Source organism: Ischnura elegans, chromosome 11, assembly GCF_921293095.1.
Source record: "Ischnura elegans chromosome 11, ioIscEleg1.1, whole genome shotgun sequence".
NCBI classification, from domain to species: domain Eukaryota; kingdom Metazoa; phylum Arthropoda; class Insecta; order Odonata; family Coenagrionidae; genus Ischnura; species Ischnura elegans.
This window is the reverse complement of record NC_060256.1, coordinates 29,742,751-29,762,069: the sequence shown is the minus strand read 5'-3', so window position 1 is coordinate 29,762,069 and position 19,319 is coordinate 29,742,751. Positions and strand designations below refer to the sequence as shown.

The 19,319-nt window shown below is 38.7% G+C and overlaps 2 protein-coding genes across 2 annotated transcripts in view; one reads left to right on the top strand and one right to left on the bottom strand.

Moving 5' to 3' along the window:
* Window positions 1-4,287, bottom strand: part of LOC124167576 (transmembrane 9 superfamily member 2) — a 37,043-nt gene extending 32,756 nt beyond the window's left edge. The window contains exons 1-4 of the mRNA XM_046545548.1: window positions 3,934-4,287; window positions 3,785-3,852; window positions 3,527-3,620; window positions 3,175-3,310 (exon numbers count right to left, since the gene is read on the bottom strand). Coding sequence (XP_046401504.1) covers window positions 3,175-3,310; window positions 3,527-3,620; window positions 3,785-3,852; window positions 3,934-4,050 — 415 coding nt within the window. The 5' untranslated portion in view covers window positions 4,051-4,287. The remainder of the gene's footprint in view (window positions 1-3,174; window positions 3,311-3,526; window positions 3,621-3,784; window positions 3,853-3,933) is intronic.
* Window positions 4,288-4,795: 508 nt separating this feature from the next.
* Window positions 4,796-19,319, top strand: part of LOC124168275 (ankyrin repeat and KH domain-containing protein mask-like) — a 30,130-nt gene continuing 15,606 nt past the window's right edge. The window contains exons 1-6 of the mRNA XM_046546420.1: window positions 4,796-4,871; window positions 4,959-5,085; window positions 5,160-5,903; window positions 7,182-7,314; window positions 12,500-12,696; window positions 18,011-18,268. Coding sequence (XP_046402376.1) covers window positions 4,998-5,085; window positions 5,160-5,903; window positions 7,182-7,314; window positions 12,500-12,696; window positions 18,011-18,268 — 1,420 coding nt within the window. The 5' untranslated portion in view covers window positions 4,796-4,871; window positions 4,959-4,997. The remainder of the gene's footprint in view (window positions 4,872-4,958; window positions 5,086-5,159; window positions 5,904-7,181; window positions 7,315-12,499; window positions 12,697-18,010; window positions 18,269-19,319) is intronic.

The following is a 19,319-nucleotide window of genomic DNA, read 5'->3' as shown; positions in this document are numbered from 1 at the left end:
AGGACCTTTTTTCCCCTGAATTCTAGTGCGGTAATTTGCATTTGCATTATCAAGTAGGTCCACACCTCCCATGTATTTACTATATTCCCCAATAACACGAATAGTATTTTCTTTTATTAACATAGAATAGTATGTGAAATAGTATGTGAAATAGTATTTTCTTTTTTCTGCTGAAACTTTTCCCTGTGCCAAATGGAAGCGAAAAACTTGCATTGCTGTCTACAGGGACAATCTATTTATCATTCCATCGAACAATACTAAGACCTTCGGCTTTATCAAATGTTTGTTTTCATGTTCCTCTCGGTTTCACGTCGATGGTTTTATTATATTCTATCAGGCACTCCTCCGTTATACGTATTTACTCGTATTTTCACAGATGGCTCCAGTGACAAATAATCCTTTTTCTTTCAAAACAATAAATAGTCTCCAAGATGAAAAGAAGTTATCGAAAAACATACGATGATTCGAGGGATCAGGGATAACCTTGACAAATTCCAGAATAACACTTGCTTCCAAGCCTCAATTTCGATAGAAGTAATTTTATATCGCCTGGTTGAACCCTAAAACCGTCTGAATAACATAAGCACCAAAGTTAAAAGCAAAATCTAAAAGGCTTGTTTTAAAAGAACATTTATGCACTTTAGTGACTAAAGTAAGGTACCATTTGCTCATTATTTCAAAATTTATGAGCAAATATTCCGAATTGTTATAATTTTTTATTCAAGTCGTCAAATTGAGGTCATAATTTACAAATCTGTCATTTTTGTCCAGACAGGAATTGTCTGAAAAGTGTAGATTATTTTTTAGTAATCTAAATATGTCTTGGTTCAATCATTTTCGAACCAAATCTACGCCTTATCGTCTTCATTCACCCAATATCCTGTTGTGGAAGTCTGTGATAGTCGCTGAATCGTGAAGTAAGGAAGGATTAATTCGGATTGAAAGTACAAAGTTTTGTGTTCCATTGCACCCAGAACGCTTTCATGTAATTCATAAGTAGTCATTATTTGTTGTAATTCAATCTTTTGTGATAAAAATGTCAATTAAAAACTGGAAAATACGATATCTTCTGTAAAAATATTCACTTTGACTCATTTCTTTCAAGCCGTAATGCATCTCAATTTTATATTGGATTTAGGTAAAATAATGCAGCATCTCATTGGAAATATAATATCTAAGAATTTTAATAATCAAATATGACGATATCTATCTAATACGAGGCATAAAAATGCGTAGGATTATATCTGACAGTAAAAACGGCATATTCCTACGAGACGAAAATATGTGATAATGCGGGTTGCATAACTGCCTATAGATATCGGATTCGGCCAACGTTGCGAAAACGCAACATTATTTTCCGGATCTGATTTTCGCTTAATGTTGACTCCCTGACGAAATATAAGCTTTAATATCTATTAATTGAAATTTCTACGTCCACATGGACGAATAAAAAACTTAATAAAGGGAATAGTTACTCAAACTTATTTTTATCGAAAAAAGCGAATTCTACATGAATACAATTCAATTGAAACATTTTTTTGCATTTCTCAATAATGTTGCGTTTTCGCAACGTTGGCCGTAAATGGGTTAATGCAGAAGAAAAGAGTATTTTCACAGACAGAAAAATATTTGGACTAATTTCCCTCTTTCTCCTAGTGCAAAGGTTTTATCCAGACACTAAGAAGACACAAGAGACACCGGACACTAAAGATATCCCACACTCACTACTACCTCCCTAAACACTAACTTGCTTCACATGTTTTCCCTAAAGCACAATTTGATCTCAAAGAAGGCTTTTCCTTCAATAAAATAAACCTACTGCTTTTCATGTGGATTCACTCACATGTCAACTCTCACGTCACCTTGTACTCGAGTAATTAACCAAGGAAAAAAAGACAGGTGGGAAGTCATTAACCTATTTTCATGAATCCACTGAATCAACGGCAAATAATGGATTCTATAATGTAACCACAACATTGCCCCCATACCATATTTCTGGAAAGTATGATGTCCTTGCACTATTTTTGAGAAATCGTTTATCCATTATCCTCCGTTTAAACAATTGTTATGAGGTAATTTTCCTTGAGATGAAAATTCATAATTCTATTCCCCATTTCGAAGAAAATGCATATGCTCGTAACTGTATTTAATTTCTTTTCACATTTTTTCTTGTAGCAGCAGCAGACCATTGCTTAAAATACATCATTTTAACAAGAAATCAAAAATATATTTATAGCTTTTCCCATCAACATACTGCAGCAATAAAGATGGCACGGCCTTATGCTATCGTTGTGTGATTTTTTTTTTTTTTTTTTAAGCTTTCTGATACCCTGAAGTATTACAGCACATCCATCCTTCCACTGAGGTATCCTCAGCGTCATTGTCTCCATTATTATTCTATACTGAATATGTTTATCTCAGTCGATAATCCTATGCCATCAAAATCTAACTGGCTGATAAATTTTGCTGTGTATGGAACTAAATACAGTGTCATATAAATTACAAAAGAGGTAGAATACTGAATAGTTTCCGTTATCCTTGAGACAACAAGCAAGAGCCAGACAATTTTTTTCTAAAGTACTTTGATCTTCCTTGATAAAAGAAGGAAAATTGATCAGTTGATACAGCCAGTATAAATGAGCCTCAAACTAACCCAACAAAAAATATCATGAATATCAAAAATTATGAGAAATGTGAGACATTCTGAATTCTCTATCACAATTTTAGGGAATTGAATTCTCTACACTAGTGATTGCTGTTTTTTTCTTCAGTGTGACTAATTTCATGACATGTTGATGGCTATGATGATTATAAAATAGACCTCATCCCAATTCTCTGCCTTCCTCCGATTTAGCATCAGCCAACAAACCCACCTTATGATTGGCATACAGATAGCAGTGATATTCAATTCAAGCATCATTAAGTAATACCATAATTGTCACTCAGGAACACAATGGTATAAACTAAAAATGTAGCAATAAGTACCAGTCGTAACTAATTAGAAAACACCAAAGATTAAAATCCGAGCCTCATGTAAATAATAAAACTCGTCGAATTCAAGTGTTATTACATTTAATGTCATGATATAATTGAAAGGAATCAGTAATCACCTTTAAAAGCAGATAGTCGCACAGTGCAAACTCTGATTTAATGTCCGAGTCTCACGCTACTTACCCATAATCCAGTGATGTTGATAATTCATGCTCATTCCCTTTTTAAGGTGAGTCAGTTTTTGTTCAGAAACCTTATCTCCTCCGGTGTAGTTTCTGTCGCACAAATAATCGCATTCTTTTTCTTTCAGGAAGTCGATCTGAAAAGTGAACATTATTATGCTATAACTCAAACGGCAATTTGAGCATTAAATACAGTTTACATACAAAGAACAGTAACCATCATGTAATGAACGATCTCTCCCATTCTTTGAAGAAGTACGTGCGATTTTTCTCTTAAAATTCGAATTATCGAACATAATACTATATTTGCAATGCACGAACAAGAATCCAAAGTAAGTTAGGATTCGGCTCACCGAATACGGCGAAGGCCTTATTCTCTCCCCGAAGACCACTTGACCAAGGTTTTCCACAGGCGAGGCCGACTCATCGGTTGTACAGAAATCAAAACTACGGGGAAAAAGAATACGGGCTATATAATAGGACTTATATTTACTTTATTCACAATCGCTCCAACAACGACGTCGACAACAAAGAAATTTTTTTTCATCACGAATGAATGGTACGGACCACAGTTAATACTTTAGCATTGGTTTTTCTCATACGATACTTACTGATGATATTCATAAGGAATGACTGAATCCTCCGTATTCAACCTATTGACGTACAGCGCAACTTGAGACTGAAAGGTGATATTGACACGTATGAGTGTAGAGTTCTTAATAACAGACCACCGTAAATAAAATAAATAAGATTTACTTACCTTGCATGTGTTAGAGTTATCACCAGCTTTGCAGTAATTTACTGGGGCCAAACCCGGCAGATAAAATGATGTAGATGTTGCGAAGAGTAAGGCGAAAAGAAATGGTTGTAACCACATGATTCTAGATATTAAGACGAGAGGCGTAGAGGTGAGATTGCCTAGTCCAGCGCAACAACATGAACCTTAAAGTGGTAAGTACTAAGAATAATTCTAACAACTACTTTAGTATAAATTTGTTGCAAAAAATACACAAAACGCTCTGACACGTCATGAAATGTATTATGGGAAAATAACAACAACTGACGCCTGCAGAGCGATAATTAATTGATAACAGAAAATTCGTAATTCCACTTGCCGGAAGTAACTGCAATTGGTGGTGATCTCTACCGATAGAATTGCGAAGTGGTATTTACCGTAGTTGTGGTAACATTGAAAGAGCGCTAAATGCAAATATTGAAGCTTTTAAAACGATATTTCATGAGTGATTTTGGAAAAAATGGCATGAATTCTTTATTCATAAAACTTTTAAATAAAATTTTTAGCTATTTTATTTCTGCAAAAACTAATTTTCATTGCTTAAGGCCTAAATTTAATCGTATATTCCCCATTCCCCTCATAACATAATAAGCACAACATGAAACGTTATTATGTAACAATGAATTAAGATATATCAATTTTTCCAATGCAATTACATACAAAGTTGACTCCAGACTGTTTTTAAAAAATTAGGGATTTGTCTTCCGTAAAGATACTATTTATATATGGCCACCTCGTGTATAAATTCATCCTGCAGGAAACAGGGAAGAAATTAATCTTTTATGAGTTGGTAAAATGGTAACAAAAAAACAACGAAACTGCAGAAAAACAATTGAAAGTGCTAGCAGACGTGAATTATACGGAAATTGTTGGTCGCCTAGTTTTTTTTTAGGAAAGAATGGGTATTTATTGCTGGAATTTTTGAGTTTTTACTCTGAAGAAATGAAATATTTTTTACAATTTTAATAATATCCCATTAAATACATCAGTTTGTATGTGTATGAAAATCAAATTGAATGACATAAACAATGGAGAGTGTGGAGTCACTAGAAGAAAGATTGTATATTGCGGTTACTAAAGAAGATCTATCGGCTGTCACTCACTTACTGAAACAAGGTAAGATGCTACCATACTGCCTGGTAAACGGTCTCTTTAATATTTACTCAAGTGGTGTGCCTTTTGTTATTCAGGTGCAAATGTCAATCATATCTGCTCTTCGGGACGCACTCCCTTGGGAACTGCTGCTCAGTTGGACAATTCCACGATTCTCGGAGCTTTACTAGATGCTAGTCGATCACGGCAAACTCAGTGTATGAAGGAAGATTCTGAGTGGGAACAGAATTGGAGCAGCAGTGGTGGTGGTCACGGTTTAGGTAGTCGAAAACATAGGTGTAAGAAGAAGAAAGTGAAGAGGGAAAAAGACACGCGAAGTAGTGATGAGTCAATGACTGAACAATTAGTCGAGTCCCCTTCCCAAAATGTTCGTCAAAACATGGGTTATTTCGTGTTTGTGCATGACTCTGTTGTTAGCCCTGGAGCCACAAAACCAACCGTTGAAGATGTTGGTAATAGCGAGCAACAGAGCGTAGAAGATGAGAATTGTAACTGTCGTAGAACTGTAGGAACTCCTGAGGATGGTAGGACTCCAGACGGAATGGATGGTTTAGAATGGGATTCGGAGGTCACTGGGGGTGAATGTGCTGGTGAAGGGAAGCCGACGGACAGAGAAGAAGAGAAGTGGGCATCGCTTTATCGATGGTATGCAGACATTCTAGATAGAACGGGGCCCGTCCTCCATCCATCGGCTGTGAGTGTACATAGACATGGTCAGCCCAAATGTGAAGCTGATGGTCTTGATGTGTATGGCAGGAGTGCAGTGCATTATGCTGCAGAACAGGGACATATTGGAGCTCTAAAGATGCTATTATCTGCAGGTAAAACTTCGGTTGTAAGGTTTTTATTGTAACTATAGTCATAGGAAGCCATCCTAGATTCCTAGGTTCATGAGAGTGTATACTATCACCATACCATTTATAAAGATACTGATTATAAAATATTCATGCAAAGTGTATGCTACTTGATATTACGCTCTCTAATTATTGGACCCAGCTTACAAATTCAACTGATCATACATTCGGAATTAACATTTTAAATTGCTGGCTTTATGTATGTTTAACTACCAATAACATATGATGGTCCGTTCTTTGTGAACTTGGGAACTTTTATCTCTGTTATTTCTTGCTATATTGGTCGTCAATTTTTAATTTAATGATGCTTAAATATTCCCCTTATCATGCATTGCATCTCTGGCATTTGCACTTGCAAGCTAGTCCTCTCACACTGCAAACAGCTGTGCCTTGTCCTCAGGCTGCCGAATCTCTCATCATGTATGTAGATCACTTATTTTCTCATATTCAATTTTCAGATTTCCTTTACAAGCTCTATACTTATCCATCTCCTTTGACCTGTCATGACTTTGTATTTTATTCTATCTCCCTTCATGATTTCCTTTTGTTAACTCTATATTATCCTTTACTTGATACCAGAAGAAAACACATGGATCAAGTCCCTATTCATCATTCTTTGATTGAACACCATGGTGTTCACCTTGCAAGGTTGTTTAATTTTGTGAGGGTATAGCTTACCCCTGACTAAGCCACAGGCATGTGAAACTCAAAAATTCACCATGGTTGTGTAGTTCCCTGCTCTGGCCCACCTTGTACTTCTAATTTTTTTTTGCTATCTGAACAGTATGAATGGGATTTGACCATGAGATCCTGTGACAAATAGTCCATCAAAATATGCACTGGACCTCCTTGCTCCAAACAGAATAATATACATATATCTCTGTCCAAAAACATCAACAGCAATCAATAATGGGTGATTTTGAATGCCGTGATTCCTCAAAAATTTCCTTGCAATTATGTAGAAACTTTGGTGGCTTTTACTTATCACATAGGCTTGTGGAACCATAGCCAATTGCTAAATGGGACCACTTCGAATTGAAACATAATTGTAAACTTCACTCTTAATACAATGTTGACCTACCCTGAAATACTTAGAAAATGCCTCTGAGCTGCTGAAACCTGGGATTGTCAACATTAAATTGTGGAATTTACAATTTTGATTCATTATGACAATAAACAACTTTCACTGATTATTGCCTGACACGATTCATTAAAAATGTGACTGCATTCAATTTTTTGTTAAAGGATGTCGAGTAGATGTTGGAGACACTGACAATGTAACACCTCTTCACTTGGCTGCTGCCCGAGACCACCCTGAGGCTGTGGCATTACTTTTGTCATGTGGTGCTAAAGTCAATCGTCGCACAGCAGGTGATAGGTAGGAAAACTTTGCTGAGATATTTTATAATCTATTCTATCAATGTATAAATTATTTAGACTGTTGGCCTGGAACATTTTTGGGGTAGTGAATTTTAGGGGAGGTGCATTTTTGGGAGGTCATTTGGAGGGATTCTCACCCAATATGTCACCACATCTTAATAGTTGTTTGAGGGAGCACAAAGAGAATTTTATGGTCAAGTTCAGTTATTGGTAAAATTTTGGCAGCATATTTAGGGAGTATATTGTGGTACAAAGACAACTAATGTCGCCCTAAGAAAAGGGATTGCATTGGTATGGTGGCTTGGGCTTCACATCCTGTGAGCCTGGGCCCAAATGCTTTCTGTAGATAAGATTTTTCTAAGGTTTTCTGATGTAGGGCATTTCAACTGCAAAATCTTATCTTTGGAATGGCACATAAAGCTGTGGTTACCCTTGGCACAATTATGTAAGAGATGGCTTATCCCAATGCCAGGTTTAGCTCCACTCTTGCTTCCTACCCTTCCCTCTTGGTGCAAGTGAATGAAGCTGTTGGTCGCCTCCTCCAAGTACCACACCATGCCTAAAAATGGTCCAAGTGGACCGTATATTTAATGTTTTGTGAAAGAGGGCAACCAGCAGCACTATTCTGCTAAACTGGGCCATACTTATGGTCAGCCATAAGTTTCGTATGGCCTGACCCGAAATTATGGCCTGTAGCGATTCCGCTCTTGAAGGGCCATATTATATGGTTCAGCGTAAAGTCTTGATTGCCCTTTCGGTATGCGAGTATGAAAATTATAATTGGTACTATAAGTTCGGATCCCTTTTTTTAAACCATGGACATTTTTTGAAAAGGTAGTTTGTTCCAAGGCAGGGAAAAAATTAAATCTATGGTCCTAAACCAAAATGGACTTAAGGATGAATTTGGATTTTATTTAAACACTGGTCTGGTGGGAGATGCCAGAGAGCTTCGAAGAAAGTGAAGAGTGGAAATCACAGGCGAGATGAAGCAGAAGAAATTTGTACCGTACAGTAATTATAATATTCGTGAATTGTATATGTGATGAATAAAGTGAGAATGTGAGATCCCCTTGTAGTTCTAACCCCCTTCCTCTCCTTCCAATGCTGTAACTATTGTCCCATGAGTGCAATCAATTGCCCCAAAAGCCTTAGAAATCCAGCCAGTGCACAAAATCTGAAGATAATATTGAAACTTCAAGTTTCATTTATCAATTTTATTATCATAGGTTTAAGTTTAGATAGCTTTATAAAATTATGACATCAATATGAAATTATCATTCTTTCCTTGATTTGTGGATGGCATTTGTCCTTTACGCATTAACTTACCGAATATTGCCTTCTACCAAAAAAATGTGTTGCCCTACACAAGGGCATACCCAGGATCAAAATAAGGGGGGAGCAAGCCATGGTTGTTCAAGTTTTAGGTAAGATTTAAGCATGGAAAAGGTTAATGAAACCAACATTTTAAGGAAACTGCGACAGCTCTTTATTAGTTTTTAAAATAATTTGCTTGAAAAAATATTATTTTCCTTAAAGACATTTGCGATCTTTGCTTCTGGGGGGGCAGCTGCCCCCTCCTGCCCCTCGCAGGGTACGCCCATGGCCCTACGTCTCTTTGTCATGCTCCCTTGTGAATCGTAATGCAAATGCCTGTTGAGTCCACATATGTTTCCGCACAGTATTAATATATTTCTTGAAAAAATCGCTCTATAATTGATGACACTTCATAACTTTCTTTTATAACTCCTTAGGCGAGCAATGTTATTTCGTATGGCCCGTGTTATGAGGGCCTCCTAGGCAGGCCATAATATTACGCCCTAAAAGCTTTAACCTCCGCCCATCGTATTGCCTTTCACTCAGAGAAGAATCACTTGAAGCCATTTGCATGTCTTGAGGCTGTAGTTATGGTCAATTTCGACTTATGGCCTGGCCACATGATTAGTGGAATAACCCTGCAGGTGTTGCTCCTACCATCACAGCTCTTCATACCCCTGACGAAAAGTAGTAGAATTCAAGAGGGTTTTGCTGTGCCTAGCCAAAATATTTTGTCTAGGATTGGTGCAATGAAGAGATTTTCAACATGATGTGTAAAAGTTTTGCAATAGTCAATTCTGAGAGGATTTCAATGGGTGTATCTGAAACCACTAAAGGAATTTCTCTTGGCAATTCCAGAGATTTTCAATGCTAGCAATGCAGTGAAGTTGTTAAATAATGTAAAAAAACTTAAAATTCACCTTCATTTAGTTTTAAAGAGGATTTTAATGAAGAATCCTCTTGAAAATCTATCCCAAATCTCATATTAACTCATAATTTTGTGATGAGAATCCTCTCTTACTTCAGCCATCTCACTTGACTCATCTTCCACAATCTATAACTTTCATCAGACTCCACTCCAAATGATGCCACAACTGTTTTTGTATCTTACAGTTGCCTGATAAAGACAAATAGATTAGCCATCTTATAAGGCACTATCTCATTTTGTGACATATCTAATGGAGGGAAAATTTGGGGTCCTCTGAAGATGGGCTACAAACACTTGGGGATAGGTAAAGGGATCAAGGAAGAGGAACCCATGGTAACTTATGGATGTGGGTCGAGAAACGACAAAATAGAGGGCTGCAGTGTGCCAACCTTAGGGTGCAGTACTTAAAGCTAACTCTATGTTTTTTTTGGCCACAGCACCCCTTTATCTCTCTGTTAAACCATACAAGGGGCATGTGATAAGTAAGGTCTCCAATTTTTTAAAAATAGTTGCTTAGATTTTTTGCCAACGCATATTACTTGGTTAGAAACGTTGAACAAACTCCTATTATTCTATGTAGTTACCCTTGCATGGGATGACTTTCCGCGTCCGTGAGACAAACTTTTATTCTCCCTCCTCAAACAAGCTTCCCGTGGATAGGAAAGAACTGCTTCTTTAACGTGTAACACCTAATTTTGAGTGGTTTGTTTTGGTTTTGGTGTGACGTAATTCAAGCAATAATAAGCAGCAGAGGTGGAGTGAGGTAATTGTTGTGATTGTTGACGGCGCGGGAGGAAGTAAAAGGAGGGGGACTCGGATTGTGATAGTTATGGCGGACGGGTGTTTCCTTGCTCCCGAGTTTGTATTATCAATAAAATATTTGTAAGTGACGTGAAAATAAGAGTAATTAATTGAAACGTTACAAACGTCATCATCATTTGCAAATTATTGCCCTCCCAAATCTCTTTTTTCAGGGCCAGAAAGAGATGATATTCACAGGGAGCAATATCTTGAGTGTTAGGTGGGTGATCAATCACCTTCCATCCAAATTGCTCGATGAGTGACGTTGTTTTGTGGGCCACGTCCTTATCCCTTGTGGGCATTACACCTTGTCCTGGTGCAATCCAACGTCTTTTGTCAACCTGCTGCATTTTTTGTTCTGGAGAGCCCTTCAAAGTTTGCTTAGGGTCTCATAGTGCCTCATATGGTTGATTTATGAATTCTTGGGCATGGAATCGACCAGTAGTACAGATTCTCTGTCCCAGAATATGCTAGCCATCATTTTGCCTGCTGATATGGAGAATTCTATTGCTCGTCATGAACACAGAGGTGGCAAGCAGTATATTTTCTGTGCCACCTCCGAACATTTTTCAAGTTTATGCACTTTGGGTAACACACTTCTACCAATTGGCGATGAATTTCAATCGGAGCTACCACCTTCGCAAGCAGAAACATAGTGACAAAACGCAGTCTGCACTTGGTGGCAGCAGCAATCAGGACTACCATTATAAATGGTTGCCAATGAAGAATTGTTAATACAACGAGGAGAAGGAAAGGACCAATAGATACAACAGGGTGACCAGCTGCGACATCTAGGCTTTTAATACCTTACTTTTCATATGCCCCTTGTATTTTCACAAGCCACTACACTATGCGGCCTCTCTCTCAATAATGCTGAAGCAATTGTTCATAAATGAGTTTAGCCCACCAAGATTGATGTGGCGTATGGAAACTGGAAGAAATTAAAAAAAAACTGCTGGAATTGTTAATATACATTTTGGTTATGGATAGGTTGTTCATTGAAAGAAAAGTATGCAGATGGATGAAAGCTTCTCGGGTTTCCAAAGTATGCAGATATTTATTATCAAGGAATATACTTATGTTAAAAGCTTTTAAAGAAATGTTTGTGAATAAAAGAAAACAATATAGATATCTAAAAAATGAGAGCTCAAACGAATGTTTGTCATCCAATTCCTACATAAAAACTCCTTCAAAAAGGATCTTATCCCTCACATAGACAAAATCTCACAATCCTCTGATGTTGACACCACAAAGTTCCTTGGACTTCAAATCTTCATCAATCTTGATTGGGCACCTCACGTACAGGTCGTACTCAAAAAAATCTCCGTGGGTATATTTATGATTAGAAGGTTGTATCCGATTGTATCAATGGATACTTTAAAAATGGTATACTTCGCGAAAATTCATTCCCATATCTCTTATGGCATTCTGTTTTGGGGAAACTCACCTGCAGCAAAAAGAGCCTTTTCAGCCCAAAAACAAGCCATTAAAGCTATGTACCATGTCCCTATTTGCACTCCCGGTAAAATCTTCTTTGCTAAATCTAAAATCCTCACCCTCCCTTCTTTATATATCCTTACATGTGCCTGTTTTGTCAAAGCTAACCCTTCCCATTTTCTTCAAAACTCTACCTACCATGATCACCTCACCCGTTCTAGAAATAACATCCATTCCAACCAATATTCCAGCTCTCTCTGCCTAAAAGGTCCCTACCACTCTGCCTCGATCCTATACAATAAAGTTCCCGATGAAATAAAAAATTGCAAATCACCTTCCGAATTCAAAAGGAGACTAAAAAGCCTCCTAGCTGAAAAATGCTATTACAGTATTAATGAATACCTGGAGGATGCATTATAAAGGAAATTTTCTAGATGGCAACTTGAATGCCTATAATTTTCCATACTTTCTGTTAGTATGTTTATAACCCTCTCAGCTCTGTTTCTAATGTTTTGTACATATAGTGAAATGATTATCTTGAGAATTCCCAAGAACCTGGAAAATTTTCAATCATGTATGTATGTTGGTATCTCATATTCAATCATGTATGTATGCTGGTATCTCATATTGACTTTAGCCTTGCAGATGTATAATTTGCCAATGGTGAAATAAATTTATTATTATTATTATTATTATTATCTAGGACATCAGCTCTTCACTTGGCTGCATCTCGTGGACTTAGGGATGTGGTAGCTGCTTTGCTGGCTGGTGGAGCTAATGTCGATGCACCTGATGCTTCAGACCGTACTCCATTGATGCTTGCAGCTGCCAGAGGCCATTGCGAAACTGTGGACCAACTTATACGAGAAGGAGCCCGCATCAATACTGAAGAAATCCATGGTTTGAATATTACCTGAATTATGTTTTAAGTGATATTTATGCTCCTCATATGGTTAGTGTTAGTTGTATTATGTATTTTGTGGGAAGCATTTTTTTATTTGATGATTGTGTCTCTGGCCCATTTTCCCCCTGAAATCCTGGAAGGCATAGTCTGAGTTCTGGTTTTCCTGGGACCAAATTAGCAGGAACTTACTTAAACCCATTTCCTCAGTGTTGAAAACCTACTCAGATGGGACTCAAACCTGCAAACCCAGGATTCGCAGGCGAGGACTTTACTCTGCAGCCACCACTGTTCCATGTTACGTACCGTAAAACTACTCAGCATCAATCTAAGGCTTGTGCCGTTACACATATACATGTATGCTTTAATGTATCAATTAACGAGAACAGTTGAATGGACTGGTATGTTAATTTTTCTTCATTTCTTTGCTGCAAGAATGAGATTAAAAATATTAGAATAGCAGTTTCAGGGCTCTCCTAGTCCAAATTTTCTGATGAATGCTGAGTAAAACTTGCATTTTTAATGCAAGCTGAAGTGCTCCATTGATTATAAAGCTCTTGATGATATCAATTCCATCAAACTTCACTCATCTGCCAATGACATAATACTGGGAGTAATTTCTTTTTTTGTTTCATGCACAGTTGATTTTTAATTTAAAACAATCTAACAAAATGTAAAATATGTATGTATTGCTTTTTACATTAGTGTAGCTCTACAACAGGAAAAGTGAACCAAAAAATTTAAATAACTGATCATAGATTCTAAAGCTTTGGAATGTCTTCTTCTAAGGCATTGTCTATATTACAAAGAAAGCTCTAGCATGATTCCATCTAGTTCAATTTATCAGAGTTAGTTGCTCTTGCCAACATTTGTCAGCCTTCCATGGTGTAACGTTTCAATTAATTTCACTTCGTTTTCACGTTACTTTCAAACATTTTATTTCACTTTAAATAATACAAACTCGGGAGCAAGGGAACACCCGTCCGCCATAACTATCACAATCCGACTCCCCCCTTTTCATCTCCTCCCGCGCCGTCAACAATCCCAACAATTACCTCACTCCACCTCTGCTGCTTATTATTGCTTTTATTTCGTCACACCAACAACCAAAACAAACCACTCAAAATTAGGTGTTACATTTGCCCCATTGGAAAAGAAAATGGAATGACATGCAATTTTCTTTTTCAAAGCCTTCAAAAACAAAGTATTATGGGTTACGGGCGTGGCCCCAACGCCTTCAGTTTTGAACTTCCCCCTTTCCATCACACAAACACAGTTCACTCCACTTCACACACCGGCATTTCATTATTCCATCTGTCACACTTCTCTTACTTATCACTCCCCTTCTCCGTTCACTTTACTCATTCATTCATCACTGTCATCATTCATTCCAAGCATATAAATACCAACCATGCACTTAATAAACAATCAACAAACACTCCTGCAATCATCCATATCAAATTATTACACATGTATTTACCCTCACTTTTCTCCTGTCACATCACCCTTCCACCGTCTCTCCAGGGTGTAACCACTCTCGCCACCTATCTAATTGCCCCATTTTAAATTTTACTCTCCTCCTTTTCTCCTTCCTCCTTCTTCTCTCCACCCGACCTTCGTCCCTTCTTACGTTACCTTCACGTATCCTAAATATTCTCGCGATCCTCTCAGAGTCACCTTCTCCCGCCGATCCAAGCTCGGTTATGTGACTGCTTCCTTCCGCCATCATGGAATTGACAAGGTGCTGTCGCTCCGGTTGGCGCGCCTCCGCTACATTGTTTAGTGCAGGCCGCTGATCAGCTGATCTCTCGCCCGGCTGGTGAAAGTATCCATCGCCAAGAAAGTCATTGTCTCGTCGTCCCTCTCTCTGCTGGCTCGACGCCTGCCACTCCTGCTGCTGCGACTTCCTCGAGTCCCATCCGTGCTGCTGGTTGTGCTGGAACGCGCCTCCCGACGTCCTCCACGCACTCTCCTCACGGGGTCCTGATGTATGCCTCCCATCGAACGTCGGAACCTTCAACTGTACCGCGGATGTCATTGTGACGCCGGGTCTCGCGTCCCTCTCACGCACGATGCGTTGGACTGCTTCCTCATCTAGCCCAGCTGCCTTTGTGGTGGATTCTTGTCCTATCTCGTCCGCCATCTTCCCGGGCACGTCCTCCGCTTGTTTTTCCTTTCTCCCCTTACATTCTCGCCGAAACGCCGCTAACCCTTCGTTGATGCTCTTCATTGTCTCCTCCAACTTTTTGTCCCTTTCTTCTTGTTTGCTATCCTGCCTCTCCAGTTCTGCCTTTAACTGACTATCTCGCCTCTCCTGGTCTTCTAGCATCTGTCTTAGTAGCACCCGTAGGTCACTGTATCCTTGGTCCTGCGTCTCCATATCAAACTCATGTATCTCTATATCTACCCCTTCTTTTATCAAAAGCTGTTTTAAACGTTCCTGCAACTCAAATTTCGCCCCTTGGGTCGTCGATCCCCGATCCCTCAACAAACTTTGTAAATCCACCTTTTTCAGTTCGTAAAATTTTTTCACTCCCGCCATCTTGAATTCCCGCTCTCTACGACGCGACTCGTTCCTCAGGCGTTCCGTGGTCTCGATCCTCTCGAGAAGTCGTGCCCTACACGTTGCGGCGCCAATATGTAACGTTTCAATTAATTTCACTTCGTTTTCACGTTACTTTCAAACATTTTATTTCACTTTAAATAATACAAACTCGGGAGCAAGGGAACACCCGTCCGCCATAACTATCACAATCCGACTCCCCCCTTTTCATCTCCTCCCGCGCCGTCAACAATCCCAACAATTACCTCACTCCACCTCTGCTGCTTATTATTGCTTTTATTTCGTCACACCAACAACCAAAACAAACCACTCAAAATTAGGTGTTACAATGGGCTTGCTGTAAAAATAGCTTACTCATGCAAATTTTCATAACATTTTTATCGTAATGCTTTACTTAGTTTTCCCTTTAATTTGAATATGCTAAAAATAAACATTTTCTTCTGAATTTCACCTTCCTATCATGTTTTTCAACTAAATAAATATAACAATAATAGTTTCCTTACCCAATGTCAATAGTACATTAGAATGAATTCGTCAAAATATCTACAGAAAATTGTGTATGGGATGCTAAAAGAAGCAAATTTACTGTCTATAAAAGGTGGGTTACTTCAAATTAGAGAAATAGTAAATAAAAATAATGACATTCCATAAATCCTCACGCAGAGATCCTTTCCTTGTGTTATCTTAAGAGTTATTAAAAGCATGATAAACTGTAGAATGTTTTTTTTTTAATATGTACCTTTTACTTGGAATTTGAACTCTTTGAGTTCCAGGCCTTTAATGACCAATGGTAGTATGCTGTTAATGTGGAATCCTTAATGTGTAAAACCATTCATGTGGAAGACGTAAAAATCTCCATGTCTTGTTAGGTGAAAGAGTTGATTGGATTTAGTGTAGTCACTTCATGTATCAATGTTTTTTTTTTACAAATGAGGCACTATTTTTGTTCACAGAAGAGACTTTCCATTGTACAAATGCTTGGTACTGGCAAGATGTTGAAATATTGGCTTGGTGTGGGATCCAAAGAAATTTGTGATTTAACTTTTAATATTCTTTCCTCTATCTCAATTTTTTTCATGAAGTGTGATAATACCATAGGATAATTCCTAGTGTTATCTTTGAGTTATTAACCCTCCAGCAGGCGCCCCTGATATAGAAAAGGTGAGCTTTATGGCCTCAAGGTGAACTGGGAAAAGGAAAACTCCAATGGCCGTAACAAGGGGACCTCGTCGCAGGTATAAACAAAACACTGTGTTGGTATGCTGGAATGGGAAGATTTGCAGCAGTGACGAACCCCAACCTCTCCACTGGAAACCCTTCACAATCACTCACTCAACTCTGAAGGAACCTTTGCGAGGGTTTTGGGGGGGTCTCGCTAAGGCTGCTTAGCAGCAGCTGCTTAACACGTTGACCACCATGATGTTTTTAGTAGATATGTCCTCTGATGCCATCAGTGTTTTTCATTCCGTTAACTATTCCTGGATCATAAAACATTAAATGTGTTTTTGTACTTTACTTTAAAATACATATTTATATTCTGACGCCACAACGGTCATGGCCCATACGTTAGCAAGAGATACTGGTCACTCCGGCGTCAGAAATCCACTTTGTAACAGTCGCTCGGAGGCTGGTCAGTATGACCGGCGTGGCATGACGGAAGCCACTCGACTCCGGTCATTATGACCGGCATGGCGGTCAAGGAGTTAAAAGCAGCTTTAGCAAGGCCCCTCCTAAACCCTCGTGAAGGTTCCTTCACAGCTGAGCAAGTGATTGGGTGCCTGATTACTCAATTGAAGCTCCTTAAGCAAGGCCCCACCTGAACACTCGCGAAGGTTCCTTCAGAGTTGAGCTAGTGATTGTGTGTCTGATTAATCAACGGAAGCAGCCTTAGTGAAACCCCACCCTCGGGAAGGTTTCTTCAGAGTTGAACGAGTGCTTATGAAGTGTTTCTGGTGGAGAGGCTGCAAATATTCGCTCTCCAGAATACCAGCACAGTGTTTTGTTTGTACCTGCGACGAGGTCCCCTTGTTACAGCCATTGGAGTATGTTCATTTCCCAGTTGCGCCTGATATTTTTACACGACTGGGCACGTGGCCTACTTTATCCACCATACATGCATTTATATGATATCTCTTGATTTTTGTTAAAATTATCTTTATTTGCAGAAATTAGTTCAAGCTTGTACATTTATAGGTGATACAGATATAAAGATACACAGGTGGTACAGCTGGTACATGGCCGGTTGTGTGGCGTAATTTATACGCTATAGTTGTTGGGTTCCTCTAGCCGATCTAAAAAAAATTTGCTACAATACTTTTGCTTAAAAACTTATGCTACAGAGTCAAAATGACATTGTAAGAATACACCAGGCCATTCAAGAAAAGTGAAGCACAAGGTACACGGCTGGTTGCACGGTGTACTTTGTATGCCACAGGTGTTGGCTCCCTTTGCCGATCTAAAAATAAATTAGCTACAATACTTTGAGCTTTGAAAACTCGCACCATAGTCAGTCAAAGTACATTTTAAGAATACACGAGGCCATTCTAGATCAGAATGTACGTAAAATGTTGAAATCCTTGGTTATAAAAATGGTTGGTTTGGAAATACTTTATACGCCAGGGCGCTTGTTCGAGGGTTAAAAACATGATAAACTACCTGAAGATAATCTATCGCAACAGATTCATCCAATCTCTCTCTTTAGTTTTCTTCTCCGATTTTTAGTGTGATGAAAATCTTTCCTCTGTCACTAGGCTACACACCCCTCTGTGAAGCTGTTTGGAAGGGAAGTGTGGGAGTGGTGAGATCCCTATTGGGTGCTGGTGCCCGTATTACCCAATCACACCATCTTCTACACCACTCTGTCCTTGGGCGACAGGGTGCTGAGGCTGCATCACTGTTGTTGCAAGCCGGCTGCGTTGCCAACCTCAGGGATGACTCTGGTGACACGCCTCTCCTCCTTGCAGCAAGAACTGGCCAGGTTGATGTTGCTCGAGTACTCATCAGAAATGGTATGTTTTTGCATGTAAAATTGATAGCAATAGTAATAATATTATTTATACATTTATTTTTTGTTGCTAAAAAAAGTGTACATTTCAGTTGGAGTAATAAATTCATTCATTTCATTGTAAAATGTCTATTACAAAATATTTACAAAACCAAAGTGATTGGTACCCTGGGAGTTATTGTCTTGTGCAGAGGTTCCCATTCAATGAAAATGAAGATCACTCAGCAGTACATGTTAGACCATCAAAGTTGAGCAAAGATAGCTCTTAAATACAATATCAAATGGAAAAGTGTTCTTATTTTTGGAACAACTCAAACATACAGAATGAAGTAATATGTAATACAATAAGATACACTCTGCAGCCTTCACTATAACCAGTGTAATGTGGTGAGAACTGTCATTGCTGGTCACTATGGCCAATGTGGCAGTCAACATGTTAATCCTCCCCTTTAGCTTCTCCTTGAACTCAATGCTTATAGACTCCTATTGTATCCTCCCCTTGTGAACTATTAAAGATCCTATCCTTGGTACTTATCGTTGATTCCTCCCATTTAAGCCACCATTTATAGCATTCCTTTCTAGCAATCTCTCAGTGCATGATCTTGTATCCTCCCTTAAAGCCTATGGAACCATACCCTTAGTACATTGCTTTGAAGTATTCACTTTGAACATTGGTTGCATTCAGCCAATCAGATCAGATCTGGAGCAGAGAGTTAAAGTTTTTGTGGCTCTCATTGCAATGTAATATATATTTGGTTTAAAACAACACTGTTAACACAATAAGTTGACTGTAGACTCATGCTAAGATAGGGTAAGAGGGTCTAGTCCAGTGGCCAGGGTAAGGGCCGGGGGCGCCCCATTGAGTTGGGCCCCAAATCGGAGAGACGAGAACACCATGGTAACTCCACCCCAAAAAAGAGCCCCATACAGATAGGCTTTAAATATTCTAATGCTACTCATAGCATGGAAAATGTTTTCCTCTCGTAGGCGCTGGCAGGATAGGGTTAACATTGAATTGCTCAGGTGTATAATGTAAATCTTATTTATACCAAATG